The following is a 24,291-nucleotide window of genomic DNA, read 5'->3' on the forward strand; positions in this document are numbered from 1 at the left end:
GTTAGTGGCGCGCGGAAGAGAAAAAAGCTTCCCCTGCCATATTTATAGAGGGCAATGTTCCTTTTAAAAAAACAACTATGTCGTGACCTAATCACAAGACAAGGTCAAGCAAGATGGGAGTTTTGATTCTCAAAAGCTCATCCCTTAAAAATCTTGTTAGTCTTTAAGGCATCTCTGGGCTCAGACCCAGCAGACTGAAGACAGACTGCATTCGAAGTGCAAACTAAAAGGACCACGTGAAAAGTTATTTTATAAACAAGGGATAAAGCCTAGTACAATAAAACGACGAAGGAAAAGGTATAGAAATAAACTTGGGAGGCAGAGTGAAGGTAAGGCTTTTGCCAACTTCAGGGGAAATATGGAGACGGAACTATCTACTAATGCGTATTGTTTTCATCCTTCCCTTTTGGAAAATATATTGGAGTAGAGAGAAAAGTACGAGTCTCGCTATCGCGGTTCTTGCAGACGCTTCCAATCAAAAAGAGCTCGACTGCTACTGAGAACCTTAATGGGTTTCACCACCGACACTGCAATCCTATGCAGTTATTCCAGTCCAAGTCCATTGACTTAAATGGTCTTAGACTGGAGTAACTCTACATCGGATTGCACCGTAAGGCGTTGATCCTAAGAATACTTTCCTGGGCGCTGAGACCCATTGAGCAGAAGGGGGCTTGCATCCGAGTAGACCTTCTGAGGCTCGCTGCCTACTTAGACTGTTGTTATGAGCCGGTGTCATCATTTGAAACCGGAAGACCGTAACAGAAGGACTGTAACCCCGTTCCCATTCACAGTGGATTTAACCCTAACCCTTCCAATGTGGCAATAACACTGGACTACACTGCAGGGCTGTTGTAAACCTCAGCTTCCCCTCCCCTTTAATCTGCAATCCTGGGAATAACAGCAACGTGCTATTTTATAAAAAAATTTGCAATATGGGCACAATCAGTTTCGGCGCAAATAAAATCATATATACCCGGTTTATTTCTTCTCAACTCGTTCAAGAACCTTCGCCATGGGCATTTTTAAACGCTTTTAAAATCATACTTTATAAGAAGATCTGAGTGTAAAATGGCTTGAACTATTTTTTCTTTAAAAACCAACGGCAATCCACTGCTAAATTTCAGCTAGGCTGATATTCGAGATTTCTCCTTTGTATTCTATGACTGTCACTTTTACCCCTCGGAGGAAAAAAAAATATGGCGCCAATAGCAACCAGGAAATCCGGCCACTTTCTTCTTCCTACGTATTTAAACAGACGCGCTATCTTTACCTTTCCTTCATCTTTGCGCCGCATGTCTTGAGGCTTCTTCCGCCATCTTTTTTTAGGGACCCATGGCCTTCTACCTCCATCTTTTTCCTGGGAACTCCCGCCCACCCTTTGCTACGCCATCTTTTTAAAGGGCACGGCGTGGACGCCATCCTCATGTCTTGTGAGGGCAGCCGGAGGAGGCGGAGCTTTGGAGAGGGGGAGGGGAAGAAGGAGGAGGCGGTTGTTGTTTGGAGGGGGACGGGGACTTAAGTGTCCCAGGAGGGGTCAAAGGTGAGAGGTCAGGATTCAGAGGGGGGTGACCCTGAGTGGGGGAGGGCGCTCAGAGGCACTGGCAGGTAATGGTCCCCAATTCTCTCCGCACCACCTCGTCAGGGCTCGGGAGGGGGCAGTCCCGTACCCTTTTTGTGCTTATTCTCCCCTTCCCTTGGTGTTGCTTGTTCAGTGGTGTCTCCTGCCTTCCCCTCTTTCGTGGCATTCCTGTTACATCTTACTTTCTTGTCAGAGACCCCAAGAGTACTGCTTTCCAATTCTTGCTCTTGCTTCTCTTGCAGAGAACCCAGGAGTTGGTTTTCCCTATTGTAGTTCGCTAGATGGTGTGCCCCTTCTGGAGAATCCTAGCCCCTTCTCTAAGCCCATTCGCTCCTCTGAGTAGACCCTGGAGTCCTAGCTCCTAGTCCCTCTGAGCAGACCCTGGACTACTAGCCCCTTTCAAGCCCACTAGTCCCTCTGAGCAGACCTAAGGCTTTCCCTTCCAAGCCCACTTGCCTCTCTGAGTAGACCCAGGAGTCCCAGCTCCTAGTCCCTCTGAGCAGACCCAGCGCTACTAGCCATTCCAAGCCCACTAGCTCCTTTGAGCAGACCTAAAGCTTCTAGTCCCTTCCATGTTCACTAACAGCTTCCAAGCCCACTAGCCCCTCTGAGTAGAGGAAGGAGTTCCAGCTCCTCTCTGAGTAGACCCAGAGCTTCTAGCCTCTTCTAAGCCCACTAGTACCTCTGAGCACACCCAGGGGTTTAGCCCCATCCAAGCCTACTAGCCCCTCTGCGCAGGGTAGAAGCCCATGGCTTCTAGCCCTTCTAAGCCCAATAAGCCCTTTTCTTCAGACTCATGGGTCCTGTAAGGGGCAAGGAAGTCCTAACTCCTTCCCTCTTCCAAGCCTGGGAGCTCTTGGAATCTTGGTAGTAACACGCATATCCCCTTTTTCCTTGTTCCCCCCAGGATGACAGCCATGGCAGATAACCACAAGGAGAGCTGGGCAGCCCTAGTTGCTGCAGCGGAACAATACCGACGTCAGACTGGCAATGAAGTGGTGTTGCTCACAGCCTTCAGGGCCCCTCCCCCTGGTGGCTTTGGCTATGCGCAGCATGGAAGCGGGGCCCTGGCTGACGCTGTTCAACGCTACCTCGAAGACATTGCGGTTGTCCACAAGACCACGGCCTTCACGTATGCCGCTCGTCCTCCTGCGGCTCCTTGCCTCCCCCCAAACCATGGCCCCTACTCTCGAAGCTATCCCTCTACCTGTGCCCCCGATGAGCCTTCCCCGCACAGGACGCCTACCCCCCAGGGACCTTTGCCCCAGGCTTCTGGAGTCCAGGAGCCTGATGACGAAGAGGATGAGGGAGACAGGAATACACTGACGGAAGTGGAGCAGCCAGGTGGGAGAGACCCTCCAAGTGACGCCGCCGGTAAGTGATGCTGCCGTGTGCTGTCCCTGTTGGCTGGATATTGTAAAGTTCACAGGTTACTTCATGGACACAGTTAAGAAGAAACTGGATAGTGTGCTGGTTAAAGGTAAAGAATCCATTTGGAAGCAGGGAATCTGAAATACTTCATTTTAGAAAAAAATGTAACTAATATGATAGTTATAAAATTACCCATGGAAATTATACATAGAGAGAGAATTATCTCCCTCTCCCGTAATACTAGAACTTGGAGTGCTCAATGAAATAGATGGACTGGCAAAAGGAAATGCATCTTTAAGCAACAAGTAACTAATTGTGGTTTTTGCTTTCAATGCATGTAGTGAAAGCCACAGGCATATAGATAGCTAAAAGGGGATTAAACAGATTCATAGAGGTCCATCAATGATTACTAGTTATGGGGCTAAAGGGAACCTCCATAGTTAGAGGCAGCAAATCTCTGAATACCCATGCTTGGAAGCCACATCAGGGGAAAGGCTTGGCCTCTGTGCCCTATTTGCTGCCCCTCCAGGGCAACAGGTTAACCACTGTGTGAAGCTGGATGCTAGACTAGATGGAGTACTGGTCTTATCCAGCAGGGAACTTTTTATGCCTTCTGCAGCTGTGTTGATTAAAAGACTCATCATTATAGCACTGATGTCCTGAACTTGTGAGTTCAAGTCCTGACAAAACTTGCAGTCCCTAAACTGCAGGGGCTGATGCTGAGCTGGGGGAGAATAGTAGAGCTGGCTCTGGGATTTGTGAGGAGTCCTGGGAGAAATGCCCACACAGACACACACATTCTCTTGGAAGAGGGGGTAAGGCATGACATTCACTTGGCTTGAAGCCCCATTGGCACCAGCAAAGCTGAAAGAGGCATCACAGAGGCCATGGATGAAGTGAACCCCAAGTGGCTTACATCATGGCTCAGATCTCATTTAGCAAGTTTAGAAGTGAATGGGGAGGAGGGGGGAAGTTGGGAAACCTTGGCCTTGTGGGCCACTTGCCCTGCCTTACCTTCTTTTCTTTTCTCCTACCCTTGTTAACTTGTTAATGAATAAAAGAAATTCAACATGACACCCCAGATTCTTAAAATAACAAAACATTGTGGAAGTGCCCTTCTTAAACTTATGCCATGTTGGCCAATGGCTGTAGTTCATATTCATTTTCTCAATTGTTGTATTCTATGTCTTCCTGTCAACACAATGTGATGGTGGCCTATTTATATTTAAAGAGAAAATATTTTGCCAGTTTCAGTCTATATTAATTTTATTATTTTGATTATTTAGTTTATTTCTCTCCTGCCCTTCCTCCAAGAAGCTCAGGGCAGGTTATATAATTCTCTCCATTTTATCTTCACAACAACCCTGTGAGGGAGATTAGGGTGAAATAGGGATAGGATCCTGAGTCTTCCACAACCTAGTCCATCACGCTTAGCCATACTGGCTCATCTTATACCTTGCATTAAAAAAAGCTTAAATGAGGGTTGTAGTGCTGTAAAATGCAATGATATTGTACTTTAACCAGCCACTAGGTTTGATCCAGCTTGCTTTTCTGCTGGTGAAAAGGGAAGAGTTCCCTTTCACCGCCCAAAAGTCTCATGCCAGGGTTCATGTGACTTTCATATCCAAGAGCTATATGGAATGGGGGGCTGTAGTAAGAAGAGAAATTGGGTAGGATGGGGTGAGAAAACTTATTGGAAACAATAACAACGATAATAAAATAGTAATATTTTGCATGTCTCAAGTGCTGTAAGTGTTTACTGTATCTTAGGAATGATTTTAGCAGCCCGGAAAATTCGACTACTTATCACTGTGGACGTGGGCTAGGAATAACAGATGACCAGATGAATTTGTGGCAGAAGGGAGACATCACTTGGTACCTTTCTGGCACCTGCTCTTAACCGGGACTTCACACCAGCTCATCCTTGCTTTCTGAACCTTTAATCTGTTGCTGTTCTGCAAACAGTCTTTCGGTGTATCCATCTGTTTAATGAACTTGATACTCCAACTGAGGTCAAACCAATGCTGAGAAAAGCAGAGGTATATTTAGCCGCCAGGGTCAGGCTACCCACATTGGTAGGATATCTCTAAGGCTGGTAGTTGAGACCCAAAACCACCTCACCCTTCGCACAAGTCAATATCCCCTCTTTTAAGGTAGTGGTCTGAAGGCATCCAATGTAGGTCCCAACTTTGAAGCTAAGCAGGTTTAAGATGGGAGAATATTTGGGAAATGGCTGTATGCTGCTTTATGCTACTTGGAGAAAAGGCAGAGTACAAATCTGTCATTTTTATTTAAGATCCGTGTTGCTTCCTCTGATGTTACTAGAAAGCCCCTTTCAAATTCCCTGTTTTTCACCCAGTGATTATGTGTTTGAGTTTTGGGCTAAAATCCTGTCCCTGCTAATAATCTAACACCCTGACCTTGGTCGCCTGTGGCCTGTATGAAGCCTACTGAGGTTCAACCGCTGGCTCTCTCAGCAACTGCTATGGCTTCTCCCCTCCCCTCCAACAGTCTCCAAGGCTTGTCTACTTTGCCAGCAGGCAGCCAGCTCCCCCCAGTCCCAGAGGCCATGGCTGTGTGTGATAGTGAAGTCGCCTTGTATGGGTCTGACCATCAGTCCATCTAACTCAGAGCTTCCTCCTTTGACCAGCAGCAGGTGTCTGGAGTCTTGGGTAGAGAAATGTCTTTCCCTGCATCAGCTACCTGAGATCTTTTTCCACTAGAAGTTCTAGGGATTAGGGCCTTTGCTAGGGATTAGGGCCTTTGCTGTGCTTTCGTGGTGAGCTACAGCCGCATCCCTACTGCGTTTGCCGTTCATGTCGGCTCAGTAGCAGACCTCCTTTATTGGAAAGTTGGTTCTGAATGTCCCCCTCTTCCAATCAGCATTCGTACCAATCTCAGGCTGTGAAAATGCCCACAGCCCTTCCTTGCCCAAATGAAACACTGGCTTGGTCACTGTTTAAATAGCAAGCTGATTCCTTAAGTTAAGGGTCAGCACTGTGAGGGCCCTGGGCCAAATCCACCCCATAAGAGTTGGCATCTTTGGTCTGGCTCCAGTCTAGAGGCAAAAGCAGTGTCAAGTAAAGGGTGGCCCAACGCTTGTGCTCACCCAACACCTCCCTCTCAGTTCCTAAAGCAGCCTTAAATTCATAGCTGGTTGGGGGCATTCTTCAAACAACATTTTAGAATAGAAAAAAATACGGTTTCAAGGCAAGGTACCCTACTGAGGGAACATTTATGAGGACATCGAGCTAAACTGGCCATCAGATTTCTGGCTCTGTACCGACTCACATTCAAGTCAAGAGATTGGTTTGGAGTGTATTAGAATGACAGCATTTTAAGAAAGTGGATAAAACACTGTCTGGTGTTAGTTTTTATTCCACACCCCTCAACTGTGAACCATCCCTTCCACTCATTTCTCCTTTAAGCAGAAATGTTACACTTTTATTTGTGTGAGATTTCCAAGTGGAACACGAGGAAGACCAGAAAGGAGAATGCCAGAGTTACGCAGTGATAGTGATGCCTGCATCAGTAGCTCAGAGGTGGCTGCTTGCTTCTTCTCCCTGAATAAGGGATCTCTGCATCAACAGTCATTCCATTGTATGTGTTTTTCATGCTACTTCCAGGTCTGTTTGTCATGGACGAGGATTCCCCCAGCCAAGAATATGAGCCTTTCTTTGACTCTGATCCAGAAAGCACTGATGGTGAGTGGGAACAAAGAAGAATGATTTGGACCTCCCTGCATACATACTGGGCTTTTGGGGGGAGCCTTCCTGCATAAAGTGAGTGTTACAATGCTAATTTTTAAAAAGGTATAACTGCATCGCCCCTTATGAGGCTCCCATCCACATCTGTTGGATCCAGCAGGGTGGCAGACTCGAGTGCAATGTATCTTTGGGGAGCAGTCTTTTCAGCCCTAGGAGTCATGCAAGCACATGACAGGAAGTTGCAGGAGATCACAGCCATGTGACAGGAAGAGCCATTGCTATAACCTCACCGGTGTCAAGGCTCACGGGCAACAGACCCAAAGAGGGTGGCAGACAGGAACTGCAAGCTAAGCAGCAGGAAATGTGACAGAATGAGGAGCGAGCCAAAGTTCGGAATCAGGGTGGAATCCTTGCCATTTCTGGGTGTCCTCACCTTGCCTACCTACTGTCCTTCTCAGCTGCTGTGCAGGCAGAGACAGAAGGCATGGATGACACCCTTGCTGTTTGTGCAGCAAATCCGTCCAAAAGGCAACAAGGGATGTGACTGCTCCATAAAGGCTTGTGACCCAGCAGGAGGGGGCTGTGTGAGCTATCAGAGCCCCTGTGGGTTGAAGACTGCTGTCTTAGGGAGTACCTGCACCCCTAAGAGCCTCACTGTTTGTGACTGTCTTCTTGGGAGGTTCATGCCTATTGGAGATCTGATGTAGATCCAGTGGACCAAGAAGACTTGGTGTCAAACCTCTTTCAGCCAAGATGGCAATAAGGATTTTTTTTAAAAAGAAAGATATGGTAATTCCATTTATGCTGCACCAGAGAACTTCATGGAGTCGGTGGTACTCCAGGGGTACATGGGGTAAGGCCTTCTGTGGCGGTGCACAGGACCAGAATTTGCTCTAGCAAGAAGTTTGTCGGGCTGTGACCCAGGCAGCACCATCTGAGTAGTAGCAGCATGGACAGAGCCCAGTTCGCTCTTGCAGAACAAAAGTTCTTATGCTTTGTATGGCAAATTGGAATTTTTTCAAATGTAAGGGGTAGGGGAAGGGGAAGTGATTTGACCTTATTCTGCTGGGATCTTGAAGTGGGGTTGTAGCAGCAATTGCACCCTATGAATTTGTTTGCCTGATGTGGCCACATGGTCTCCAGCAATAGGAAAACTGGCTGTCTCCAAAAAGCTTGCAAGCTGAACAGATTGGGATACCGCCCCCCACCATGTTTGGCCCCAGGAATCAGGCACTCAGAGGAATCAGACCATGGGACACACGAGGGTGTTTGGTTTAGCTAACAGGATGACTGCTTGTTGATTCAGAAAGTATCCCCTCCCTGACTGGAAGAACATACATCTTCCAGTGCTAAGTTAGAAAATCCCTCTAGCCCATGACTTACTCCCCTCACAGTGGCCAGTGAAATGCCCCATTGAAACAGGGAAGCTTGGAAGCCATTCCCTCTTACCAACCCACCTTGTGGGGTAAGCAGAAATTACAGCTTTGGATACTGAAAAGGGGTAGGAGTGGGAACAACCTTCCATGATTCCTGCACATTGTCTGCTGACTGTCAGTTCCAAAGATTAGCTACGAGTCTGTCTGAAGAAATGGTTCCCATTTGTACTGAACAGGCTGCTGCCACTGAATGTGTTTGAGGGACTGTGGTTTGGGTTCACTTTCCTTTGTCCTTGCAGGATGCCACTTTTCTCTTTCCTTAAAGCCTGAGGTACTTCACTTTGCCTTTGAGAGGAAGCTGCTGTATTTCCCAGAGCCATATCTGTTGCCCCTTTGAATCCCTTTCCCAGATCTCTACACTAGAGTACGTTGATTTGTTTAGGAAGACCATAGTTCAGATCTCCGTCCATCTGAAGAGGGAAATCTTGTACCAGTTGTCGCCTGTCAGCTGAGCCAGTGTGGTAAAGGAGTTAGATTCAGGTCTGGGAGGCCCAGTCTGCCATGGAAGCACGCTGGGTGGCCTTGGGCCAATCACACCCTCGCGGCCTAACTTACCTCACAGGATGGTTGTGACAATGAAAAGGGGGTAGAGAGAATGATGGGGACCCAACGGGGACTCAAGGTTGGGTATATAAATGAAGTAAATAAATAGCCTACCTCACAGGGTGTTTAGAATAAAATCCAGGGTGAGGGTGCTATGTATGCTGCCCTGAGCTCCTTGGAGTAAGGGTGGGTTAAAGAAATGGAAAGATTTTACAAATGGCTCAACCAGAACCACACAGTCTATTCTCAGTATGTGCCTGAAGCACCCGCACCTTCCAGCCTTGGTTCGTTTGCCAGAACTGGACCAAGTATGCTCCCAAGAGTTTTGAAAGCAGTTGAGAAGCTGGGGTGGGTGGAGGAGAGGAAGGCTGGGGTAGGGGGCTGGCCTGTAGAAACCCCTGAGAGTTTATAGAAGGGGAAAGATTTGTGTATGAGTGGAGAATTCCCAAGTCCCTCCATCCCCATCCGCCTGATTCCTCTATGGCTCCAGTTTGGTTTTGTTGGGTGTTTTTCATCTGCTTGATTTTATATTTTATCCTTGCATTTTAAAAAAAATGTGTGGAAGCTGCCTTGGACATCCCCAGGGTCTCTTAAATTACTGTAAAATAGTAAAGAATCCAGAAGCACCTTTACGTCTAACTAACTTTATTGTAGCATAAGCTTTTGAGAACCACAGCTGTCTTCATCAGATGCATTGCATCTGTGGTTCTCGAAAGCTTACACTACAATCAAGTTGGTTAGTCTTAAAGGTGCTACTGGACTCTTTACCATTTTGCTACTACAGACTAACAAGGTTAATTCCTCTTAAATTACTGTACTCATGCCATAGACCTCTCCGTAATTGGCTTGTCAGGGCGTCTTTTATTCCTGTTTTCTAGTTGTCCCTCTAACCCCCTTTTCTGCCTGCCTCCTGCCTTCCTCCAGATGGGAGTTTGAGTGAAGAGGCCCCTGGACAGACAGCCCCTCCCCTCCTCAGCCACCAGTATGCCAAATCCTTGCCTGTGTCGGTGCCAATCTGGGGTTTTAAGGAGCAACGGCAAGAGATGCGCTCTTCCGATGAGGAGAACAGCAAGGTGGGTCGGAGCTGAGGGTCTGAATTAAGTGGCCAGCCACTTGGGAAGGTGGGGTCGTCTCCAGAACTTGTGACCTTCCTTTGGTCAGGCAGATGGAGGCATGGTCCTCTTGCAAACATTTGCAAGCACATCTGAAGGAAATAAGGGCCAGCGCGTGTTACGTGACTTGCATCTTGCAAGTGGAGTGTGTGTAATTCACACTTGGATGTGTTATTCAGGAGGCAAAGAATCCCTGAATGTTTCTAGTCCTCATCAGAGAGCCTGGGAAGTGTGAACAATGCTGAATGAAAGAAACCAGGAGCGGGGACTGAGCAAAATGTTTTATTTTAAGCAGCGAGGATTATAGATCCCTGCATAGCTATTCTGCGCTTTCCATGACGAGCAGAATAAATTCTGGGAAACTGTTTTGAATACGCATTCTTCATACAAGATACAGAGTGACGCTTTCTTGGTGCAGAATTTTTACTTGGAGCACAGTAAAAAATGCCTCTAGAGGGGGCTTTCTAATCCCACATGAAGCAGCCTGATATGAAAGCAGTCGTCCTTCAGGGGCCCCTGCCTTCAGAAAGTAAGTGGAAGGATTCTGGGGAAAGAAAGTTTTCAGTGGCGCAGCATTGGCTGCGGATCACCCATCTTAGAGTGACGCTGCCTTTAAGCTTTAGGCACCAGGTCAAAACACAACAGTTTTTCCAAACTCTTCTTTATGTTCTTGGTTTCTGTATCTTATGGAGAGGAGCAGAGCATCTGCTTCCCTTGCAGAAGGCCCCAGGTTCAATCCCTGGCACCCCAAGGTATAGTTTTGAGAGCTGTTGGGAAACTGGGGTGGGTGGAGGAGGGGGGGGGTGAGACTGGCCTGCTGAAAGTTGCAAGTAGCAAGTGACCTTGCAGAGCTGCTCCCAGTCAGGGTAGATGATACCGACCTTGATAGATCAGTGGTCTGACTCAGGAGTCCTGTTCACAAGTTACAGTGAACACACTTCTTCAGTCCATGCAGAGTGTACAGTTCATTGATCTTTGCATGTGCATGAAGTAATTCTCATGTTACAGTCAACGCATGTTCAGCTGAACTTGTGATACAAACCCCATTTTTATCCAACTGATTCCCCCTGGTAAGGATGTAAATGCCGGGGGCGGGGGGGAGGAAAAATTAGGGTGGGGGGGAGGAAGTAGTGTGTGTTTTTTTTCTAAGCACTGTTTTTCAAATTTTCAAAACTGAAAATTTGGGGGAGCACTGTAAAAAACTTTCTTGTAACATATTTTCTCTTTAGAATAAGTTGTGCTTCTTAAGACCCGTTCTTTCACATTTAAGAAGTATAGCATGAAAAAGATTGAAGACTTTTTCAATGGAAAGGTTGAGAAATTTGGAGAACACAAAAACATATAACTATGAAATACTATCTTTTTGAGTGAGAAAAATGTTATCTTAAAAAGCAATTCACAATTCACTCATCTAAAACATATAGCAAGAGGAGGTCGAAGGAGTTTTTCCAGAAATTTTACATCTTTAGTACCCAGTTTCATTCACTGGCTTGTTCTTACAAACAGTGTATGTGCATTCACTGTAACATTTGAATAGGGTTAGTGTAAGGCAGTTTTGTGAGTTTTTTATCAGCTGTTAATTCTTTTTTTTTATTCTTATGTTTTCTGTTGTTAAAGCCACTTCGTGGGAAGAAAAATTAAGTCTTCCTGTTTTGGGGGTGGGGGAGATGACAAAGGCTGGGAAGTAAAGAGAGACTTGGTAAACGCAGGGTCGAGTTCAAAGGAACAGAATTTACATTGCTGCAGGTGCAGATTACAACTGGTGCTACAATGAATTCATCAATTTAAAAACCTTCTGATTAAAAAATGGGTACTCATGGTGCAGAATATATTGTCACACTAAAAATAACTTAAACTGGAAATGGCAGGTGCCATCTTGGAAGAGGTGTGCCCTCTACATTTATGCAGAGAGTGGAATGCCTTTCCTAAGCTCATGTACATGTATGTTGTAGGAGGCACCATCTAAAGAGTGCTTTTTCTGTAAAACCATTAAAAGTCACATAGAAGAGCAAGATTCGAGTCCAGTAGCACCTTAAAAGACTGACAAGATTTCCAGAGTATAAGCTTTCAAGAGTTAAAGGGTTTTTTTCCTCACACAACACCAGAGCTTTGACTCTCAAAATCTTATGCCCTGGCAATCTTGTCGGTCTTAAAGATGCCGCTGGACTTGAATCTTGCTCTTCTACTGCAGACCAACATGGCTACCCACCTGAAACTTGTAGTCATATATGACACTTAGGTGATCGGCTATATTAAGAATTCTCTAGTTGGGGAGACAGCCCTGCTTGCAACTAGAAAAAGGGAGAAAGCAAGCGAGATACCTTCCAAGGGATGGCAGTGGAAGAGAGGAGTTTTCAACACCCTTGTTATTGTTCCCCTTCACAGCATTCATCCCCCGACCTCGAGAAGATTGCTGCCAGCATGCGAGCTCTGGTGCTGCGGGTGTCCGACGGCACAGAGATGTTTGGAGACCTGCCTCGGCCACGGCTCAACACAAGTGACTTCCAGAAGCTACAACGGAAATACTAGTGGATCTGGCAGTCCCCTCCCCTCTGACCCCCCCCCAAGTTGGTACCCTTCCCCCCCCCCTCCAATCGGTGGACAGGGTTGGATGTCCCTTTCAAGCCATACAGCCCTACTCTGAGCTCTTACAAGCTTTAAATTAAAGTGATAACTTTAATCTCACACTACAGTTGGGATGGGAGGAGGGGAGTACTTTTTCCCTTTCCTCTTCCCTGCAAAAAACCCCCCCTCTTATCACTTCCCCTTTCTTGGGAATTTTGGAGGTACAGCTGCTTTCCTCCGTAGAGGTTCCCTTGCCTATTCAAGAGAAGGCAACAACACTACAGATGTGTACTTCGAAGGTTACACTACTGACTCCCCCAGCCCACCCCAGCCCTGGCTGCGGAAGTTTCACTAAGTCAGAAATTTCTCTCTTCCCTCCCCTGTAATAAGTGTCTTAAGATCCTTTGCACATAAGCTGGGTTTGTCTAGAGTTTTAGTTTTGAGCCAGGTGTCTGTTTTTGAGGAGAGAAGAGAGAGGAGGAGCTCTTGTCACCTGGCTCTCCCTTCCCAAGCATATATATCTCTCCCAGTTTCCAGGAGTGGTATTTCAGGGTCGTTTTTCTATTGGGGAGGGTGGTGCAAATGTGGGGTCGCCCCAGGCAGATGGGATGTAAAAGAGGCTCTAGGAGTCACAGACAGCCCACTGTTTTTCTTCCCTCTCCCTCCCAGCGTACTTTTGTATCAGATTTTTGGGGGGCCTTGGAGGCCCTGGCCCTCTATATTTTTGTCCAAAGATGATTGGTGAATTGGAAGGGGGAGGATGTCTTTGTCTCCTTCCCACCAGCCTACCAGCCAATAAAGAAAATGCTGACTTTTACCAACTTTACTGCCATGCTGTGTGAGTGGTGGGAAAAGAATCAGGGAAGATGTTTAAGCAGGGGAAGGGTTGTACAGACCCAGGTTGCATCAGACAACAGGACTAGAGACAGTGCATTGGGCCTATCAAAGTGTGGCAGAAGATTGGAACTGACCAGAGTTTGCTGGGAAGTTCTGCCAACAAGGGCAGAAGGGGCAAGATGTTTTTTTTAATGCTTTGCAGCTCTGCAACCTGCAGATGGAGCTGGGCCTGTGAGATTCCTGTGCTTGGGTGGAATGACCAACCCAAGTTACTACAAACCACCAAGCTGGGATGCAACACTGGTTAAGAATCCCGCTTTGTGGCCCTCCTACTAACTAGAGTTAGGGGAGTGACTGATCTTTGGATACTGCACTAAACTGGATGCTAAACAAATGACAGGTTATAAAAGCAGTCTTCCAGATAACATTTCTAGAAGCAGATATTAAAACACTGGTTTGTTTCTGGGAGCAGCATTGAAAACTGTGATTTAGCAAGCGGGCTAAACACAGCCCGCTTTTAAACGCTGCTCCCAGGCAACAAGTTGCAGAAGCTAGTTAGAAAATCACTTTCCTGCACCTTCCTCTCACTTTACTCCACAAAACTGGAGCAGGGTAAAATAGGAGTGGGTGACAAATTTACTCCTGTGTTCCAGCATTTCAGGGTGGATGTAAAAGGGGGTACTTTATCCATAAAATCACCTTTTGTTGCAGTAAGCCCTAGCCAGGTTGACAATACCCAGAAGGGTGTTAACAAAGCAGTAGAAAAGTATTGTACTGTTTTATTGAAATAGAAAAGAGTCCAGTAGCACCATTAAGACTAACCAACTTTACTGTAGCATAAGCTTTCAAGAATCACAGCTCTCTTCATCAGATGAGAACTGGCAGGAGATGGGGGAGATTGTCAGATTGTTTTACTGGTGCTCAGTATAATTCTTTTATATACAAAAGCAACAGGATTGGAGTGAGAAGGAGGGTCTGTGTGGTACAAAATGGGAAGAACACTTAGGCTGATGAGAGGAAACAGAGCCCCAGTTGGGGAGGTTGGGCAGCAAAAGGGAAGGAGGGGATCTGCCTCCGTCCAGGTTAAAATATTTGAGTAAATGGTGGGGATTTGGCCTTAGCAGAAGCCCCAAGGCTTGGCTAAAAGGTTGTGAGCAAGGAAGAGGCAGGGTGGTATACAGGAGAGAACTCCAGCCGATCCAGAAATGCCCTTCTCATCTGCACACACCCCTTTCAGGGACCGAGGGATGAAGAACATGAGCGAACCAACTCAGTCGTAATATTTCTCCACCTGCCGGACCTGGCAGTACATCAGCATGGAGAACACGATGCCCAAGACCTGGGGAGAGAATACCAGCCAGATGAGAGGAGGGGAGGATTGGGGGAGGGGGCGTTCCTCACCCAGGCCTTCTAGATCCCCAGCATCTTCCACCATTCTTAAATGCAGGGTTGTGTGGTAAGCCCCAGCCCGAAAAGAGCCAGATACCTACACCTGCATATTCTCCTCCCCATCTACTGCCAGGTTAGTGAATCGGGGTTATTGCAGCAGACTGGATATGCTCAGGTGGCCCCTCAGAGCAACTGATCTCTAGGGATGAGACCTCATGGTGATGCCAATATACCATGCGGCCTGGCATTCAGCCTGGGCACCAGACACTTTGGCAGTCCTTGGGTCTCTTAGCTAGGCCTGTGTATATGCCATGATTCTTTGAACACATCGTACAGTGCAGAAATCCATTCTGGGTAGAGAATGACAGAATCTTGAGAATTGCCACGTCTATTTTCAAAAAAAAAAAGCAAGCTCCTAATCCTTCAGGCTGCAAAGAGGCTAGACGGCAGCGCAGGTGCCAAGCAGGATTTCCAATGATCAAGGGCAGGGTGCAAGTGCCCTCCATTCTAACTGCATAATCATATCTGCATACTGCCTTCCTGTCTTATAATTCATCCCAGAGATTTTTGTCTCTGATGACCAGAAATGGAATGAATTATGCAAAGATACGCTGGCTGACGCACACTTTGCAGAGTTTGCACAAAACGGTTCCAAATGCAGAGGCAGCTTTTCTCAATGCACACAGCCCAGCCTAGAGTTAGATTCTATTTCGGTCTCTTTGTCCAGGAAATTTGCATTCCCTGCTCCCACGTTAGTGGTGGGCAGTGGTTCCGTTGCAGTGGGGGGACTTGCTTGGGCCATTCAGCTGATGGGAGTTGCTCCTTCCCCTCTCACCTGAACCACAATGATACAGGCAGCAAAGATGCCCATTGCAGAGATGTTCTCCCCCAGCCAGTGTTTCACTTTAACATAACAGGGCTGCAGAGAGAAGAAACAAAAAAGGGCGTCAGAAGAGGCATGTTTCATCCGCCTGAAGGGTCATCAAATTCAGGATCACCTGTTTTCAGGAGAGGACAGCCAGGTGCCGACAGCAAGCCCAGAAGCAGGGCAAGAAGGCAACACCCCTCCCCTACTGATCCTCCTCTGAGCACCTGATATGCATAAGTGTGCCTCTTCTGACCTTGGAGGTTTTATATTTACTTATATCTGACCTTTCTCCCCAATGGAGAGCCAAAGTGGTTTACATAGTTCTCCATTTTATCCTCAAAGACAACCCTGGGAGGTAGGTTAGGTCGAGAGTGTGTGACTGACCTAGCATGCTTTGACGGCGAAGTGGGGATTCAAACCCAGGCCTCCCAGATCCTAATCAGACGCTCTAACCACTACACTATACTGGTCCCATTTGGCTATAATGGCTAATAGGTATTGATAACACTATCCTCCCTGCCTTTTGTCAAATCCTCCTCTGAAGCAATAAAAGCCAAAGGTCATGACTACATTCTGTGGCAGAAAGTTCCACAAGCTAATGATGCATTGTGGGAAGTGCTTCCTTTTATCTTCCTTGAATCTACTGTCTGTCAACTTCATTGGACAATTATTTTATTAACCTCTACCATGTCTCCTCATTGTCATCTTTTTTTTTTAACTGAAAAGAAGTATCAGACTGCTGCCTTTCATTGTAGGGAAGATCCCACCCCCTCCGCCCTATCTGAGCAAAATATCTTGGAGTACTGATAAGAGGTGGTTTGGCAGGAAGACCCTCATGCTCTCACCAGTGTAGTGGTTAGAGCACCGGACTAGGATCTTGGCTTGGTTTGAATTCCCACTTTGCCATGGAGGCTTGTTGGGTGACCTTGGACCGAATACAAACTCTCAGCCCCCACTTCCCACCACTCACTGTTTCCCTTCCATTCTTTTCACATCTGTGTTGCTTTATGGGCTGAAAAGACCCAAGATCTTCCCCACCTGTCCTCCCATTAATTGAACTATTCAGTGCAGTATTCCCCCCCCACACCCCGAGACTGAAATAGGGTGTTATTTTTTAGTGCTCCTTATTTGTTAAAGAGGACGGATGGAAATGCCTATTTTAGGTCCTGGTCATCTAATTTTGTGTCTTGTAGTCTTTACAGTTGTGGTGAGTTGTGAGGATGAAATGGGAAAAAGGGGGAATGGTTTAAGCAGCTTTAGGTTCCCACTGGGGAGAAAGACTGGGTATCAATGAGGTAAATAAATACAATCTACATCCTGAGAGGTTCACTTGTCAGATAGCAGTCGTAGTGGGTAGATGGTTGGACTAGGACACAGGCTCAAACTTCTTGCTTGCCATGCAACTGACTGGATCCCTCTCTCTCAGACTGGTCTACATCACAGGGTTGTTGGGAGGAGAACATGAAGGAGGGCAGAACCAACCATGAGCCCCCTGAACGAATGGCAGGATAACGATGCCCTAAATAAATCTGATGATTCCCAACCTGCAAGCAGTTGCTACCAAGGGGGTTGGTGCAAACAGACCGTTACTCTGCCGCTATGTAGGGTCAGGTAAGGACCACAACTCTCATCATCAAGGTCTTCCTGGGTTCCAAGGAGCACCATTTGAAATATGTTTCTGATTCTCTAAATCAGGAGTTTTGCAAGCCAACGCCTGCTCCCGCCATCTCACCTCCAGCCACAAATCCTGTCGCTGAGCACTCTCCGCTTGACAGTTAGTGGGCTGCAAGCAACACGACTCGGGCACCCACGTTCTGTTGTGCCTCTCGAACCAGTCTGTGTAGTTCTGCACCCCGCAACAACGAAACTAGGGAGCAAGGGAAGGAGAAGGCTGTATTACAGATACTGGGGTGGGAGCAAGAAAAACAGGAGAGGAAGCAGCCCTGACTGCTTTTTGGCTGCGGTGCTTTAGCTCTCAAGCGGGGGCTTGTTCAAAACACTCACCTCGGTCTGCACGAGATCCCACGCATTGGTGAGGCCCCGGTTGTCCTCCGTCCTGTACAGCTTAAGCCCTTCCTTCAGGTTGGCCTGAGCGTAGCTGTCAAACTGGAGCAACAACATGGGAGCAATTCAGAGCAGCCTTGCAGCATTAAACCCAGGGTCCCTCTAATCCAGCATATTGTTTCACCAAATGTCCCCGGAAATCTTACAACCATGGCAGGGCAACGGAAGCTTCCTGCTCTTGTTCCCAGTTTCCCCTGCACCCCACAACTGGTATGCAGTGTTCACCTCTATAACGGAGTCTTGTTGCATCTTGAAGACTGAGGGTTGGATCTTATGGCTCCGTTCCGCTAGTGGAGTAGCATTCCTCCAACACAAAAAGCCTTCCTCTGGCAGAAGAGGTGTGTTTCACCAGCGGAAGTCTCCATCATTAATGGAATGGAGCCACAGGGTCCAACCTTAACAGTCTGATGGTAGCCTAAGTATTCACGGGCTGGGGCCTGCTTCTTCAGCTGCATGAAGTGAATTTTCTCAGTAAGAAGATATATAGATATGCAGATGGAGAAGAGGAAAAACTATCGTGACTAGTGGGGTTTAAGAGGCCATGAAAGGCAGAAGGGAGAGCATGTAACGTTTCTATGCAGAATTCGAAAGTATACAAGGTAAGCAATCAACCAGTAATGAAGGTATGTGTGATAGCAGAGTGGTGCAAGGAGATAAGAGGCCTCCAATACTGTGATCTCTGCTTACATCAACATATTCAATAAACGAGTTTTCCAGTTCTCATGGAAGCAATTAAAACCTGGGTGGAATCAGTGTCCTGGCAGAGTTTTTTTCTAAAGGGTTGCAAGCCAGAGAAACGTTGGTTGAGGCCCCCCGTGATGCAGATGGGAATGGGGAGAGAGTTTTCCCACTCAGTTCCCAATCAGGTCATCTTTCAGTTTTAAAACTTCTTCATATGTCATCATTTCCCAAGCTCCACTCCTCCTTTGGAGGTCATCTTGGCAAGAGAATCTGAGCACAGAACTTATTTCCTTAATGTGGACAACCTACAACCATTCTGGATCTGGAAGCTATTGCACGGAAGGAAGAGGAGATTCTTACCTTGTCTCGGCAGGTGACAAATACCAGCAACCCAACCAGTTCTAGGAGGAAGAGAGTGGAGAGAACCAGGAAGAACTGAAAAGAGATGGATGGATCAGAAGCCCAGGCAGTGGGGCACAGGGTCATAAAGAAGGGCTGCCATGGTCACGTGTTGTATTTCTGAACCAAATGCTCCCCCCTTCTTACTCCTGCATATCTGCTCCACAGCCGATTGCCCTTGAAGGATCACACACATACAGGAATGAGGACAGAACCTAAAGTTTGACCATCCCACGATACAATTCTATGCAGTTTCTTCAGTCTAAGCCCTTGATTGCAATGGGCTTAGACTGGAGTAACCAGTGCATAGGATTGCACTGCCAGTAACCTGTGCCAAGTAGGACAATCTCCCCCCTACCCACCCCCCACTGCACCACCAAGGCTCCTCTGCACCATTCTGTATAACCAAGAGCACAGTGGACCACTGGCAGGAGGTGCATGGCAGAAAGGTGCCTGCAATATAAAAGGCTATAAGTCACTTTAGAAAATAAGACAAGCCACAAGATAGCATGGAAGTAACAAAAAAATTGTTCTACGATACATGTCCCAGCCATTAATCCTATTGACTTACACTGTATAATCTACCTTGAGTCTCGGTGAGAAAGATGGACTATATATAACATAGAAATAAAACATACATAAGTAAAATTTCTGTCCCCAAAGGTTGCATCCACACCCAAACCCTCTGCTTTATTCCACAAGTGGTCCCCATGTGTGAAACAGGTGCTTCTGTACTCCACACCAAGGGCTGTCCTTATTTCATCCTTTGTTAATGCTTAGAATCCCTATTTTATAATTATTGCTTTGCATTGTTCTGCAGCTAAACCTTGCTTCCGATTTTGCATACCTCTACTCCAAGCTTCCAGACACCCCTCCATCATGCTTAGATCCAGATCCAATTGACAGACACCCTCCCTCCAGGTTCCATGGATGGGGCCATTGGGTAGGCAGGAGGCTACCATGAAACCCTCCGTTGTGGCTGGATCCAATTCAGCTAAGAGCCTGACTTCTTGAGCAATATTTTGTACTGAGTTGTGTGTTGTTTCTATTAGCTCCTGATCCACATGAACTTCAGGATAAAAGTATTAATAAATGCATGAGCAAAATAACCCCATTCATCCAACCACCATTCACCTAGCCTGTCAGAGTCAGTCTCTCTCTCTCTCTCTCTCTCTCTCTCTCTCTCTGATACAAACAGATTGTAAAGTCCAGGTGAGAGGCTCTTCCTACCGTCAGAAGCAGGCAGCGATGTTCCGTAACGGCCCCCAAGCATCCAAGGAAGCCCACAACCATAATGATGGCTCCGGTAGCCATGAAAAGCCCTGCAGCCGACAGCGACGGGAAGGAGAAGGATAAGGTGGCAAAGCGGCCCTGGGTGACAGCCAGCCAGACTCCCACGCCGAGCACCCCACAGCCACCCAGCTAGGGGGAGAACAGAAGACAAGGCAAGTGCTTCAGCCTTCAAAGCACTCTTTTCTGGACAACCTTTTTGTGCCAATAACTCTTCCAGTCTGTCAGACCTGTGAAAAAACTGACCTCTCACTTCCCTCACAGCATCTGCACTGCTTGACAACATTCTGTTGCTGACCCCGCTCCCCCTCAGTGTAGTTACAATGTCCATGAATGTTCCATGGCATAACAGCACTTCAGCCAATAGAAGGAGGTCATGGTGTCACAGGCAACATCCCATTTTCAGTCTCTTACACCAATCACTTCATTTTAATGCATGAATACACTCCTTATCTCCTTTAAGTTGCACAACAATCCCATAAGGTAGGCTGTTGTATTCCATTTATGAAAAGAGAAATGCTTTGCATAAAAGATACAGCCATGCCTTAGGAGTTCTTTCGTCTTGTGAAAGTTGGTTGTAATTGTAGAGAGAGTGTTGATTGCCTGAGCATAAGACTGGATCATGCTACTTATCCTCCTTACTACAGTTCCCAACCCACATGGCTTTTGTCCCGTGATTCCCATCACAACCTTTGTGAGTGATCACTGGGGACCCTTCCTACTCTGGTTGGATCCCCTCATAGAAATTTTGGGTTTTCTAGGTTTCATGTCATTCCAGGGAGACTGATAACCTCGACTCACCCAGAAGATAAGGTTGAAGACAAACATCTTCACTTTCACACATAGCAAACAGCCACGACTGACTCCCATCTTGGATGAATCTAGAAAAACGGGGGAGAATTATACAGTGATTCTGGAGCTTTTCACACATTACATAAGGCAAACCTTGGCCTACTCCTTGATGGTGGGACAGCAAGTCCTGTCCTTCTAAGGTCTAAAGTCTAGTTTCTCTTCAGATTGCATAAATCTTTTGCCTTTCACACTTTACATTTTCAAGGGCATGCTTAAAACATCAAAAGTCTGGTTCGCACATGCGGCAGAATAAATCACAACGAAGTGGCAAAGCTCTGCGGTAGTACAATGTACTGTAGCAGCTTCAGACTGCAGACTGTGCATTAAAAAAGAAATCGGTCCACAGGAGTTAGCTGTGTTAGTCTGTAGCAGCAAAATAGTAAAAAGTCCAGTAGCATCTTTAAGACTAACCAATTTTATTGAAGCCAGCTGGGTGACCTTGGGCTAGTCACAGCTCTCTGGAGCTCTCTCAGCCCCACCCACCTCACAGGGTGTTTTGTTGTGGGGATAATAATGGCATACTTTGTAAATCGCTCTGAGTGGGCATTAAGTTGTCCTGAAGGGCGGTATATAAATCGAATGTTATTATTATGTTATTATTAACTACAGATGCATCTGACAAAGAGAGCTGTGGGTCTCGAAAGCTTATGCTACAAGAAAGTGGGTTAGTCTTAAAGGTGCTATTGGACTCTTTACTAAAAAAGAAATAGCCACCAAAACAGAAAACTACCACATCCAGGGGAAACATACACACACATTATATGGCTGGTGGACAGTGTCTTAGAAGAGACATCCTCTTCCTCAGATGTACGACTGCCAACCTGCAAGTTGGACCTGGAGATCTCCTAGGATCAGCTCCCTTGGAGAAAATGCCTGCTTTGGAGAATGGGCTCTATAGTATTAAGTGATCTTCTCTTCCCAAACGCTGCTCTCCCCACGCCCCACCCCCAAATCTCCAGGACTTTTCCAGCCCTAAGTTAGCAACCCTGGCTTGCCCAGACGGCAATCCTTTTTAAACAAGACAATGGCATATGACTACAAAGCCTCATGGAACTGTGCTTTGGCTTCACAACTGTCCCACTTAAACCAAATCTCACAGTGCCCGATGCACTATCTAAAAATAAGGAATGTATTTTCTTTTTCCATTGGAAGCATTTTTATAATTGATTTGCAAATTCCCACCAATGTAATCAACTAGAACTCATCCAATTAATGGAAAAAACGTCTTGAAAATATGTGAAATGACCTTTTTGGGGCTCAATCCAGAGAACAAACAGGGGCTGCCCCTAAATCTCCGGAGTGAAAGGGAATGTTTTATTAGGGGCTGCAAAATCCCTTTCCTCAGGACAGGGCCCCCTCAAACCAAAAACATGCCCGCTTGATGTTCTTTAGTGCCGCCCACCACAACATGAAAAAGGCAAACTCTGCTCTGTTCTGAGAGATCATGGAGCTACCCTTTTCCATTTCTCTGCCCATCCACCCCATTCAAATAGTGACCACTTTTTATTCATTGCCTCCCATCTATGTGAAAAGAAGGTCCTTCTCAAAAATAAGGGACAATTCAGGGCTTAAAGATGTATTCTGTAGCATGCTCCACGGCCAGATTTAATGTTTAAAAACAACCCTAATTTGAGGAGGGAAGTTGAAATCACCCCTCCTCTCAAGCTGCTTCTAGTCCCAGGAAGAAGAAAAAATGTAACTATATTTTAGCTCTTTTTTCCCCTCTGCCAGGGCAGCTGGCGGGTGGGGAGAATTTTATTTGTGAAAACAAGAGAGGGCGAAGAATTAAAAGTCCCTTCCCTTGAGATATGACCCCAGTTCTGAAACCCATTCCTTGCAGATGCCTTTGAACATTAAAAAAAGTTGTATACCAGGGAACCCAATTTTGCTTCAAATCTTGAGAGATCATAAATGCAAACTCAGGCAAATTTTCTTAGCTTAGCATGGGGAGGGGGCACTGAGATAGAGTCTAGGCTGCTATTTCCGGTTTCAGGAGAGGGGATGCGATTCCCAGCAAGGTCTATAGGCCTATTCTTGGCTATACTCGCAATTCAGTTGCAAAAAAGCAAGTCATCTGAAGACCTCATAAGAACTACAATGACAGCTCAAATATTCAGACCACTTCTGTTGAATGAGAGTAAAGGGAAGGAGGGGCAATCCATCCCTGCCCTCCCAACATGTTGCCCATTTCATAAGGACAGGGTATCAGGGCAGGGCTGTGAGTTCAGGAGGTTGGAAGTAGCAAGGAGGATGGAGAAGGATGGAAGCCAAGGAATCCCCTTGGCAGGATCACACCACTGGAGAATCTCTTATTTTGATCCTGTCCAAAGAGATCAGAGTGGCATGCATAGTTCTTCCCCTCCTGGTTTGATCATCACAACAACCCTGTGAGGAAGGCTTTGCTGAGAGAAAACCACTGGCCCAAGGGGAAGTTTATGACTGAACCCAAGGGCCCACGTCACCTCACTCAAAGCCCAGTCCCTCTAGCCTGTACAATACACCGACTGGCTCCATAGAAGCCACTCGTACAGGTGAGATCACTCAGTCCTAGCATTCTCATTTAGAATTGGGGGCGGGCGGGGCAGGGGGGAGAACCCAGACTGTGAACCCAGTATCCTCTTGTGGTCTTTATGCCACTTCAGAAAGAACATGGACATATTTCTTTCATGACTCATAAGATGGGACGGGATGGGATGGGACGGTGGGCCATCACTCATCTGAACCAGGCCCAGAGATGCTGTTCTTGGGGGAACCTTGGTTTCCACCATATGTGGGGAGGGGACAGAGAACAGAGGATGTCTGTCCCCACACTTTTTGGAAAGCCCCTTCAACTGAGATCATATAAAAGGCAATTGCCAAGTTTTACAGAGACCCCTACATTCCACATACACACGCACACACACACAAATGTATTTCCAGCTTTTCCTTCCAGACCTCCCCCCATTCTTGACATCCTGCCACCCATTCCAGATTTGGGGGCAAAGGGGGCTCCAACCCACAGCTGCAAATCCTCCTGCAGAGATCCATCCCAGATTTCACCCCACCCCACCCCCTAGATCCTAATTCTGGATTTAGAGGAATACAATTTTTTTTAGATTTCCAGATCTAAACTGTCCCGAAAGGGTCGCCTATCTTTGCTAGATGAAGCCATTAATCTGTTTCTTTTGTTTCACTTTTAACAAAGCGTGATCACCTCTGGAGTAAAGCAAGCGAAGGAAAACTTGGAGATCTGGCAGGTATCTGGCTGGGTGGGGGAACCCACATGGTCCTGAACCCCCCCCCACAGGACAATAAATCATCTCCCCCCCCCGCCTCCCCCTGCCCCATGCTTATATGTCCCTGTTTCTTCTTCTGCCCAGAATCACAATCTTGGTTCCCTGCCCTCCCCCAAACACCGCTCGCTGCGCCTTTTACCTTGGCCTTGGGGCAGGAAGGTTTGGGGAAGGATTGTGGATGGATGTGGGGCTAGAAGCCCTCCCCACAGCCACCTAGAGCGCAGAAAGAGGATCCTTCTCTGCTGGGATGCAGGATGGGAGGGAGGGAAACTAAATTCCAGGCACGGGACAGGGGGAAGGAAATGGGTGGGGAGAAAGCAGGG

General features: G+C 46.9%; 2 protein-coding genes across 4 annotated transcripts; one reads left to right on the top strand and one right to left on the bottom strand.

Moving 5' to 3' along the window:
- Nucleotides 1-120: 120 nt before the first annotated feature.
- Nucleotides 121-13,134, top strand: AKT1S1 (AKT1 substrate 1). Of its 3 annotated transcripts, none has more exons than XM_054992219.1 (5): nucleotides 121-329; nucleotides 2,487-2,953; nucleotides 6,577-6,654; nucleotides 9,561-9,709; nucleotides 12,134-13,134. In XM_054992219.1, the coding sequence occupies exons 2-5, from the start codon at nucleotides 2,488-2,490 to the stop codon at nucleotides 12,275-12,277; spliced, it is 837 nt and encodes a 278-aa protein (XP_054848194.1). In that variant the 5' UTR covers nucleotides 121-329; nucleotide 2,487; the 3' UTR covers nucleotides 12,278-13,134. The 3 variants fall into 3 exon arrangements, with proteins under 3 accessions (XP_054848194.1, XP_054848196.1, XP_054848197.1); XM_054992221.1 differs by lacking the exon at nucleotides 121-329 and adding an exon at nucleotides 1,479-1,540; XM_054992222.1 differs by lacking the exon at nucleotides 121-329 and adding an exon at nucleotides 1,556-1,605.
- A 775-nt stretch (nucleotides 13,135-13,909) lies between these two features.
- On the bottom strand, nucleotides 13,910-24,255 carry LOC129338816 (tetraspanin-4-like). Its single transcript, XM_054993316.1, has 8 exons — nucleotides 24,108-24,255; nucleotides 20,643-20,722; nucleotides 19,782-19,973; nucleotides 18,513-18,587; nucleotides 17,412-17,513; nucleotides 17,140-17,274; nucleotides 15,375-15,458; nucleotides 13,910-14,489 (listed from the first exon to the last, which is right to left on the bottom strand). The coding sequence occupies exons 2-8, from the start codon at nucleotides 20,709-20,711 to the stop codon at nucleotides 14,421-14,423; spliced, it is 726 nt and encodes a 241-aa protein (XP_054849291.1). The 5' UTR covers nucleotides 20,712-20,722; nucleotides 24,108-24,255; the 3' UTR covers nucleotides 13,910-14,420.
- Between the last annotated feature and the right edge of the window lie 36 nt (nucleotides 24,256-24,291).

The sequence above is a fragment of the Eublepharis macularius genome, chromosome 12 (genome assembly GCF_028583425.1).
Source record: "Eublepharis macularius isolate TG4126 chromosome 12, MPM_Emac_v1.0, whole genome shotgun sequence".
Taxonomy (NCBI): domain Eukaryota; kingdom Metazoa; phylum Chordata; class Lepidosauria; order Squamata; family Eublepharidae; genus Eublepharis; species Eublepharis macularius.